General features: G+C 39.1%; 1 protein-coding gene across 2 annotated transcripts in view; it reads right to left on the bottom strand.

Moving 5' to 3' along the window:
- Positions 1 to 739: 739 nt before the first annotated feature.
- Sns (sticks and stones) overlaps positions 740 to 11,423 on the bottom strand; it is a 242,665-nt gene continuing 231,981 nt past the window's right edge. Inside the window, exons 17-18 of one of the 2 annotated variants that reach the window (XM_070669791.1) lie at positions 9,016 to 9,205; positions 740 to 8,744 (exon numbers count right to left, since the gene is read on the bottom strand). In XM_070669791.1, the coding sequence (XP_070525892.1) occupies positions 8,272 to 8,744; positions 9,016 to 9,205 (663 nt within the window). In that variant the 3' untranslated portion in view covers positions 740 to 8,271. Of the gene's footprint in view, positions 8,745 to 9,015; positions 9,206 to 11,423 lie in introns of those variants that run through there. The other variant, XM_070669792.1, reaches the window with a different exon arrangement.

The following is an 11,423-nucleotide window of genomic DNA, read 5'->3' as shown; positions in this document are numbered from 1 at the left end:
AGATATTTTCTTCACAAATTTAACTTTCAATTTGAACAACTCAGAATTAACACAAAAATTGAATACGTAACGCCAAATTTTTGTCAATGCAATTTAAACTTTAATACGAATGCTTTGAATGAGAACAGTATTCCATTTTTTTTAATGAATTAAAAATGTCACTATTGCGTGATTGCAATATTGAGATCTTTTTTTGCAAATTAAATTCCCAGGCAATTAAAATATGTCACGAACTGAACAGTTTAATGATAATGGATTTTTATATTATTTAATAGATTTTGATAATCTCGTTTATTCAAAAAGGAAGGCTGGATTCGAACAGTGCAACTAAACGTTTAAGAGACACATTTCTATTAAAATCTAAGTACTTTGTTTCTATCATAATTATTCGACATTATTATCATCATTACCTGTCTTTTATAGACGGTCATGATCATCGTCATTATCCTCTATGTCCAAAATGACAACAAATGTAATGTAATACAATAGTAATTGTTATCTTCTGTGCTATACAAAAGGAAAAATATACATTGACATATGATCGTAAATCCTTTCTTTATCCTGAAAACGTTTCTTTAAATGCTCATTAGTTTCATCGCTAAAGAAAATATAAAAAATGCTACAGAAATATAATTTATATAATAAATTAATGAATAAACAAATTAACCACATTAATTAATATTCTACGCTAAAAGAGAGAGAGAGAGAGAAAAATACCGAGGAATAAATAACAAGTTAATTTATAAGTTGACAATCAGTTTTAATAGTTGCAATAAAAAACAATATACAGAATACAGTTACAGAATAATCCTAGCTGACGAAAGGCTCTCCTAGGTAAAATGTTGTTAATTGTTAATTGTGTAGTGAAAAATTATGAATGGAAAAAACAAGATGATATACACATAATGAGTGGCTTACTTTTACCTATCTGCTTATCGGTTAGTTCATTTACCTAATTACAATGATTGGAATCGTTAATTATAATTATGTCTGTATAGACACACAGGTGTGTATACGTAATAGAGATTCTTAAACGCTACACAATGTTGCTTTTACTTTGGTTTTAAATTAAGGACTAGCGTGTTGAGCTTCGCTCTGCCTCTGCGTATACATTTTATAAATTCAGCACTTTTTTGCCTCCTTCCCTAACGTCAAACATTTATAATATTGGCAGTCGTTCGAACGCAATTCTTACAATTGGCAAATTATGCTGCAACGATTGCCCCTACGATCGCACGGAGCGTTAAACGAGAGAAATAAATACGCGGCTGCTGTTTCACAATTATTTCTCACCGAGTCGTTCTAGCAACAAACGTCACGTTACAATTTTCGTCAGCGAGCCTAGCCCACGGATTAATCGCGCGAATGTGTCCCGTAAATAATAGCAAAAATGCATCGCGCGCAAGGTATATTTTCCTGTCCCCTCATTCTGGTCTACATATTACAGTTGAAGTAACGGTGATGCGGCGAAAAGGCACAAGGCATGCGTTTATTGAATATCGTCTGGCAGCGCGAAAGTACAAAAGACGCGGCGAGGGGATGGGGAGTGAACATAGAAAAGGATGCTGCTGAGCAATAATTACTGTAAATGCACTTTTGTACGAGATGCGTCTCATCCCCCCCGGCGCAGGGGGTAAACGACGACAGAGTGGACAGCCGTCGTCGTCGCGATGCGATACGCAGATGATGGAGCGAAGCTCACAGTGAGTGTAGTGTTGTGTATACCATTTAGAATTGGAAATGTAATTTAGAATTAGAATGTAAAAATACTATGTATATGTACATTAATCAGTTAATTATGGGCATTTAATTATGTTACACCATTACGTCGATCAGAGAGCTTTTCCTTTCCTTTTTCGTTCTATCTTTTTTTTTTTTTCTTATTATTCGTCTTTTATATTTTTTTATTTTATTTATTTCCGTTAATTGTTCGTTTTCTTTTTTTTTTTCTTTTCCCGACGTATTTCTGTTGTACTCGGAGAAACAGCACCGGTCGCGCGCAGAAAAATCGCCGTTGAACGGGTCGTCGACCGATGCTGGTTCCTCATCTCTTTTTTTTTTCATTTCCCCCCTTCGTCCCGTGTTAATATTTCATAACATACGTCGAAGAACAACGTCGATCGGTTGGCACATAAAACGGAAGCAACATTTAGACCAGTCGCGGCGCGATAAGTTATGTACAAACTCGAAAACGCGGAAAGGAGTGCGATGTACTTTCGTGGATATTATTGGCATGACACTCTCGGCACAGAGGGGTAAAAATTATCTTCTCTCTACGCGTGTGAAAAAGTAGAAGTAGCCCGAGCGATAAGAAATATTCGTGTAAAAGGTATTTCTTTGTGTATGAAAAATGTGACGTGGCGCAAAGGCGATGGAACACTGGCAATATTAATTAATTTTGGAACGGATATAATTTCGCGACATCGCTTATCCTCGCATTAGCTTCGTCCCGACGATTTTATTCTCTACCCTTTGTCTTTCGTCCCGTCGTCGATTCCCGGATTCGCGATGTTTGCGTGTCGTTGAACATTTTTTTTTTTTTTTTTTTTTGGTTTATCGCACCTTTTAGAAACAATGACGCTGCCGCTAATTCCTATATATCGATAATTATCACGCGGTAAAAAGAACGATACAAAGTGAATATATACCAATACACCTAATATACAAAAGCTCTCGATTTTCGTTTCTTTTTTTTTTTTTCTTTTTCCTTTATCCCTTTTCGTAGTTTGATATAATTCGTATTTAAGTATTTTTCCTTTCTCCCTTTTTGTGTCTATCTAAGTGCTATGTACATTATATGTTTATATACATGTAAAACGATTAATTGATTCTTTTTTTTTTTCTTCCATATCCTTAATGATTGTATAATTAGGATTGACTATGTCTTAGAGTAATCAACGGAATTACGAGCTGTCGTTATTATGTAAAATATCAAATGTCGTACGTGTTAGATGGTATGTCCATCTCCAAGGTACCATTTTGGACGAATAGCGGTCCGTCTAACATGCCTAGCACTTTGATGAGCAAATACTTTGGAGATTACATAAATCTAATAATAATCTTCAGGTAATATTAAGTATAGATGATTTGTTTTTTTTTTAATTACAAATATAAAACATGTATATGTAAATAGAACTCTTAATTATGCGCGAACATGTTCATCTCTAATTGAGCATACGTGAATTTCTTATCATCAGTCTAAGCCGAACTGTGCGGCTCCATACACAACGGCGGTTTAACAATACACGTCTCTTTTTTTTTTTTCTTCCTACCTTTTTCTCTTTCTCATTTTTCTTATTTCCCTCTTTTTACCTTATAAGCTTCGTAATATCTACCGTGTTAACAAATAATATCGCTGCAATGAGAAACAACAATATATATGCGTACGCTACAGAAAAACGTTATCCATAAAACTTTCAAACAATCTCTTCAAAGAGCGATGTAACCCACGCGGCCACCGGCCAGGTAAAGTATAATTGTTTCCTACAATTCCACTCGTCGCGGAATGAAGCGTGGATCCCGGAAAATCTTTTTTTTTTTTTTTTTTTTTACCGTCGCGGATCGATTTTTCTTTTAAGTGATTCTCGACTTAAAAAAGAAATCTTGTCGCCGGCGAACGGATGAAGGGACGTGAAAGTGGACAATTTTATGAAATTACAACGGTCATTATAATTATCGTACAGTACGGAGATCGTTGTGCCGTATTATATACCACGTTATATGCGATGTCTTTTAACGGAGCAACGTTATGCGGTTAATAACCATCGATTCGAGGGAACGCGACGTCGTTGGAACCTTCACGCCTAATTGTCACAGCCCTTTACCGCCGAAACGCGGGTACAGCGTGCGGTCACATGGCTCTTTTTAGCTGCAATATATCTTCCTTACGATAGGCCAAACGCATTAAGTTTCATCGTCGTCGTCGCCGTCGTAATTGCTGTTACCATTGTCATCGTCATCGTCATCGTCGTCGTGGTCATTTTCAAAAATATATATACGCTGACTACTTAGGCTTTCGACGAAGAACGGAAAGACGTTGTCTCTTCACAATTAACAGGATTAATTTCTCTTTTTTTTTTTTTCAGATATACAGCGTTATTACTCTCTAGCAATACTTCGTTTATAGCCTAGGTAATAGTGAGACCCTCATATGATCCATTTGAATTACTTTTTTCTCGGTAATTTTTTTTTTTTTTTTTTTTTTTTTAAATTTTTTTCCCACTCTTCCAACCGCGTGAAACACTGAGACGTTATCGCACTATTTACACGATTTAATCATAATTAGTAATTGGAAATAAATGCAAAAATATATGTATATGTATGAACATTTAGTCGAGCTAACACGAGCATTCGCGCAGATTTTTCTTCCGACCGTCCACGCGGGTCGCATAACAGCCGTCCTCACGCAAATGCTCTTCGCGCGGTTCTCTCTAAACGTCGGTAGAGTTAATTTTTTTTTTTCCTTAACTAAAAATCATTACGTAGCAATTAAACTTACGTACTATTGTCTTTGTTCAAGATATCACTACGCCGAAACATTCACTGGTATAAATGTCCACTGTTTGTCTTCCACCGGGAGATATATCTCACTGATCGTGTCATACCTTGCGTGTCTTCGTTTCGCAGTAAAATCCCAGCGAGATTAGTGGGACTCACGATAATTGTGTGATGATCTCGGTTTAATTCGACTCAGTCGAGCGGGTTTGTATTACCGTGATTCAATCGTAAATTGATCTCTGAATTGTAGATGCATCGTGGATGCATTCCGGCACTCGACGTTATTCGCGGCGAACAAAAAGCTCGGAATACCGAAGTTGGAATTATCGTTAGAACGCAAACTTATCCTGAAAGGTAGATATGGCGTATGGCGGCTAACGTAACGTGATCCTAGTGCCGCGGCAAACGTTATATCTATCTTTCAATGTACACTTACCGTCAGGATTGGCGTTCGTGGTGCTGCGACGGCGGCTGGCGTACGTGATTTTGGCGGGATGTGGGTCGAATCTCACACGAAGCGCGCGCGTACATGTTTCACGGAGCACAGGCCACAGAAGACTGAGCGCCGCTCAGTGAGCGGGAAAGGAACGCGCCCTACCACTACACCTCCCCGCGCTCGGTGGCCGAGAGTGGGGGAACTCACGTACGCCAGCCGCCGTCGCCGCTCGTCGCAGCAAATGCCAAATCTGCTTTTAGTGTACGCAAATTGTTTTTTTTCAACAAGCGATCGCTTACGGCGGACAATCATGAGATCGTAACGCAATCGGTCGTTCAACACATGTTGTATAGACGTATACTTATCGCATAAAAAGTAAAAGTATATTAAACGGTCAGTACAGATTATCTACAGTATTGACTTGAGGATCGGCAGTGAACTCCATTTTCTACATACAATACTCAAAGTTACCTCACATTTTTTTTTTGAGAATTATTGAAGGGACGACAATCGCAGCGCAGTTACGTAAATAGCAATATAAGTGACTTACGCGACATAAATATCTCTAACGTAAGTAATTAAAACGTAAACGTGACTTATATGATATGCAGCAAAATGCGTGATTATAACGTACTTGAGCGAATCATTTCGTGTTTCGGGGACAATGGAATGGCAGAGTTCTCTCGCGTACTTTTCAACAAAAGTAGCTTAAGTTGCTGCATAATCTCTTGCATAGAGTAATCTAAAGTCAATTGAAGAGACGAGTGAATGGCGAGAGAAACTATTCAAAGTCGTAAAAAAATGATAGAATCTGAAAATTTGTGTTTGTAGAACGCAGTTTATGAATTGAGCGACTGAACTAAAGCTTATTATGTCACACTGATATGCAATATTTATAAAACTCTGTATAATATTATATTAAAAAAATTCTTAAATATTAATTACAAGAATTTTCGCGAAATTTTCATAAAATATTATAAAAGGGTAGTTAAAGTTTTACGTCCAAAATTCACTTTCGTATTTCACTGCGAAAAATTCAATCTTGGTTCTTTAAATATACAGCAGCGGAATATTAAAGTCGGGATTCTTCCGAAAATTGCAATTGACTCCAGGTTCTCTTATTTATTCCTGTGAGGCTCGCAAACTTCTGAATGTTCTTGTAAAGCACGAAATAATGGACTCGCTGAGTACTCCTGTCATTCAGTACTAAAAGTGCCTGTATTCTATAACTTTAAATGTTTCATCAAGCGAAACTGTCGAGATTAGAGATCAGACCACCACCTTCAGCGCTAAACTCAGCTAGCACCCGTAGATATCGCACAGAAAGAGGCGCCGTTAACTTAAATAAAGGATTGTAAACGACACGAATGGAAGGCGAAAAGAGAAAGAAAGCTTAATGTCTACTATCAGATTTTTTTTTAACGATTTTTCGTGTAACCGTTTGTTTATAACGTTATGATAACGATTGTCTCGCTTTTTTCAAGCTCGAATCTCGGGATGTATGCACGCTGGAAGGCAGATGTGGCGTTTTCTGCGATTACGGCAGCTAGCGAACGTGACTTTAAAGTCGTGTGCGTCGAGTTTCACATGTGCCGCATGTATGTACCGCGCCGGCCGGATTGCCAAAGACTGATTTTCCCCCCCGTTCTCTCATTCCCTGCCTCTGTCGCCTAGATTTACGTACGTTAGCCGCTGTCGTCGCAGAAAATTCCAGATCTGCTCTTCGGTGTACGTACCGACTTATCGAAAGTAAACAATGGACGGTCGTGACGGATATGCCCACTTTCACGAGCTTTAAAGGGGCAGCATTGTGCGATCATTAATTAAGTTATCATTATTTTAGAAATTAATATTACTAATTTTGCGCGACAGTCGTGATCATAAAAATTTGATACCGAGCAGATCGATATCTTGGAACTAGGATAACCAATGCTAAAATTGGAAGACAGATGTGCATTGAGAAAAGCTTGCAAAAAATCAACATTGTTTTAATCAGTTGTTTTTTTTTTTTTTTGGAAATTAGATATATGGAAAAATGTGGAATACGTAATTTTGTGTAAATGCTACTCGATATATATTACAGATATTTATATCTTCTTAATATTTGAAGATATATCAACAAATAATAAATCTCTTATAACATGATAACAAATATAATTACTTTCTTTTCATTATAACAAGAAATAAAAGATCAAGTAATGGTATATCGATTTCTTCCAAATTTTAAATCATAGTATATGATATTGGCTATTCTAGTGCCAAAAGGGAATACATTCCATGATATTTATAGTGACAGTGGCCACTGTTGATCGTGAAATTTACGGTAGCAAATTGTAATTTGCATTTCGGCGTCAGTCATGGTCAGAGGGAGGAAGATCATGCGTTGATATTCCTGTATTTGTGTTTCAAAGATTTATCGCGGATTTTCCGACAGTTATTGATACCAGCATAGTGATATCTAAACGTAATCGCTATGACGAAGAGCGTAACATGCCAACGTGCATCGAAGTAACATAAGAATGAAATTGTCGTTGCGTTGTTCTCCCGTCTACCTCTCGGGTCGTGCATGTATTTACAGAAAAAATATACTTTTCTTAACAATCAGCGCATCGATTTGAAGTCTGACCGTTCGATGCGTCGTGATTACACTGTTTAGTACGCTAAATAACGCTAAGGCGAGAGGATAAAGACGAAGAGTTAGAGCGGGGAAACAATAAAGATAAAAAGGTGGAGAAGGCAGAACAGCGCAGGAGAAATAATTCTCCAGTCCTTTGGAGAACAGTCGCGCGTGTAGTTCTTTCTTTTCCTCCTTTTTCCAGAATCCGCTCTTCGTCGTGCGTTCAATTATCCATACATGTATCTCTAAGATTAGAATTCAATCGCGTAGGAGAGCCCCACGCGTGTCTCCTTTTGTCAAGGAAGTAACTGCGTGGAAGGGAAAGGCTGTTTACAGCGTGAACGTGGAACACCACTCTTATTTTTAGTATCAATGTTCTCATCTCTCGACTCTTGTCTTTCTCTATTTACACACTTCGTCGTACTTTCGTTCTCGCGCACCAAATAGTCTTCAAGATATTGTTCAGGCGCATGATGATGAGTGCCAGGGCCTTCAGTCGCGACGCCGTAGTTCGCTACGTTCTTCTCGTTATCGTTCAGGGAGACGATCGATGACGATGCGAACAATGTGAACGATTTAGAAGAGGATTCATCATCACGACGCCTCCCGTTACTCAGAGGCGCGTGCTTCTCTCTGTGGGCGGTCGGCGGTCTTCGTCGTCGTTCTGAGCGATAGCGCGATACTTGCCGCGCGTCGAGCTGGGCCCGAAGATCGGCGAGCCTCAGACAAGATGACCATCGATGTCTGAGTAGGTCGGAGTCGCCGCGAACGTCGACAGGGGATGACTCTGGCAAGACGGCGGCGGCGGCGCCGGATGTGAATGTGGATGCGAATGCGGGCCGCCGTTGTTGGCACCGGCCCGAGCGAACGTGGCGGGTGGCGGTGGAACCGACGGTGGAATCGGCGACTTTGTGCCCGCGGTCATAACAGTCACGTCGGGAGGTGGCACGGGACGTGGCAGCGTTCTGGTGCGCGTCAGGGTACCGGTGCCCGTTATATGCCCGCTCATTATGTGACCGGTCGAGCCTAGGGACGAAGGGTAGTAGGGTCCGGTCGGATCGATGGCGGGCGGCGCCGGACTCGGGTTGCCGTCGTAGCTCATGTAGCCCCGGCCGTTGTCCATTTCCACACTGTAGAAACTCACGTCGTTGGGCGGCGCCGGACTTGGGTTGCCAATGTAGCTCGACTTTGACACTGTAACGTTAAACGACAGGTTGTTAAAAGGTGTCGAAAGTTAGACGGTAGCTGAAGAGACAACGACGAGGAATCAACGGATTTCACGTCTGCTACCATACAGTTTGTCATTGCAGTTTGCCAAGTTTATGGTTCTTTATTTCTCAATACTTTACTTCCTGTTGAAAATTAAAAGAAATGTGATTAAATTCTTTAAAATAAACTCGAAAATATATTTAAGATTGTAAAATGTACAATAAAATGTAATAAATATTTAATTATAGATACTTACATGTACCTGAGAGAGTGCCACTAGCGGTAGTTCGCTGAGGTGGCGAGTCCATGTTCATGGACGTCTGCATGTGATTGCTGCGACGACCGAGGGTGCCCTGATGAACCTGCATCTCCAAACCGCCTTTCCCGAAATCCTGCATAGTTTGATCTATTAAATACGTGCTAGCTGCGGTTTTGCGTCCCTCGTCCTGTTATACAACAAATTGAACGACAAATTGATTTGTGATTTGTGGTCCGATATCCGGTTGTAATTTGCAAACAACAGGCATGAAACGGATTTCGAAAGCTAAATTTGCATTTGCCTGAACATTTTAGTCCGATAAATTGGAAAGTTCCTCTTACAATAATATAATCAATAAGCATACTTTTTTAAATACACAAGAAAAATACTTTGTTACGCACTGTTCTTATGTTTCAATATTAAATATAAATTTGAAAATAATATCAACGTGCTTTGTATGTAATTAAATTTTTTTCGTTCTTTTTTTTTTTTCAATTTATGCGTTTTATGCCATTTTTTGCAATCAATATATTAATACAAGTTTCAGCAAGTGTTTTCTTATATTTAAAAGTTTAATTCCCAGTGGAAGTATGAATAGTAAAAAGAGAGAAAAAGAGAGAGTAGTTTATATCTTGGTAATACTGCATTAGCGACAATTAACGCGATAATACTTCAATCGTGATAATTAAAACATATACTCAATTTGCATTTGCAAACATTCACAATCAGCCTCGTTTTCACTTAAAATCTTTATACTAAGTTTATAAAGGTCATAGTGATAACGTTTAAAAGCGGCCTAATTATTACTTTTACTAATCCAATTAATATGATAAATCTAATTAGCAAATAATCGCCAGTACGTAATATTATATTATCAACAATAAATTAATAACATAATCATAAAATACGTAATCGCCCGTAATTAGCGGCATTTAATCGAAAATCAGTTTTGATCGCTGCGTGTTAAATCTAAACGAGTAATTAACGTAAAAATTTTATAACGAGGCGCTCGCTGGCATCGTTTTGTTCCGTTTGAATCGCGCAGTTCGTCGTTTTACAATCGCACAGATTCACGCTGAGAATTTTGCTCGGGCACCTTCTTCGCGAACGTTTGCCTTAGCCGAGAGGAAGTGTATCTGCGGTGTGCGATGTCGGCAGCGTCGAACAACGTCGTATAATCGTCGTAGCACGTTAAATCGACACGCGATCGAGATTAACCGCGTTCTCCAATATTGCACTAGCTTTCGTCGTATTCTGTAGATGTGTGATATAAGATAATCCATTTGCTAGAAGGCGCATCGTTCTGGCACTGTTTGCTCCTGCAAAAATCATCGCAAATTACAATGGATTCGATGAGGATATTAATTATGACGCCCGGTAACGTAATCGAATGTTCGTATCTTTTGTTATTTTTTTTTTTTGTAACAATAGTCCCATATGGCGTAACGTTACAAACGCGCGCTTCGAGTCTTTCCTAATCTACGCTCGCGACAGACGTCGATTTATTGCGATATTTACTCATCCCGGACGCGTCGCGAGTGCAATAAACGAAAATGCCGAAACGATGGGTGGCGATCATCGGTGTTGTATTAACAATGTTCGCGCTCTCGCGCGAGATTGATCGCTCGATGTCGCGTTACTGAATCGTCTCTCTTTGCTTGAATTCTCGTTTCGCGTTATTTTCATGAACTCGGCCTAGGTTTGTTTAAAAAAAAAAAAGCATGATTTTAATATTGTTCAGTTATTCGGAGTTTGTCGAGCCAATTTAATAGACAATAAATCGTGAGAATCTTTGATGGCATTCTTCAAATAGCACTTTGATTCGCGCTGTTCAAAAGTTCTGATGCGTGAAGTTACTTGCGCGCGTTCTGATTACTTGCCAACATCACAGCGTATTGCGAAAGTAATGGCGTTGGAGCGTTCGCTGATTCACGCGCGTCTCGTGCTGTTCGCTCATCCCGTACGCATCGTGAGTATAATAGACGTTAGAAATGTTGAAATAAACGATGGATGAGCATCGTAGCATCGGATATTAATATTATATGCACTCAATTATTAATCGGATCTCGTCATTCATTTACAACACCGGTCAAGATTATTTAATTATCGGGGCGGGTTATTTCACGGATTGATATTCTAAATCACGATTGCGGTCGCTAATTTGCTCGATTAAATCGTCTAATAGCTAATTCGTAATAAATATCTAGGCCCATTCCATCTAAGGCCCATTTCCACTGAGTTTCGGTTAAATTAATCGACGATTAAGTTTTAATGCTATCAGCGGCATTTTTGTCGGCCACGACCAACAAAAATGTCGTTGAAAGTACTACAAGTTAATTGTCGATCAATTTAACCAAAACTTAGTTGAAGTGGGATTAATACTTACGATTCGCATCGCGCGACGC

Source organism: Cardiocondyla obscurior, linkage group LG19 (genome assembly GCF_019399895.1).
Source record: "Cardiocondyla obscurior isolate alpha-2009 linkage group LG19, Cobs3.1, whole genome shotgun sequence".
In the NCBI taxonomy this organism is placed as follows: Eukaryota; Metazoa; Arthropoda; class Insecta; order Hymenoptera; family Formicidae; genus Cardiocondyla; species Cardiocondyla obscurior.
The sequence above is the reverse complement of the archived record's forward strand: the minus strand, read 5'-3'. Positions and strand labels throughout refer to the sequence as shown.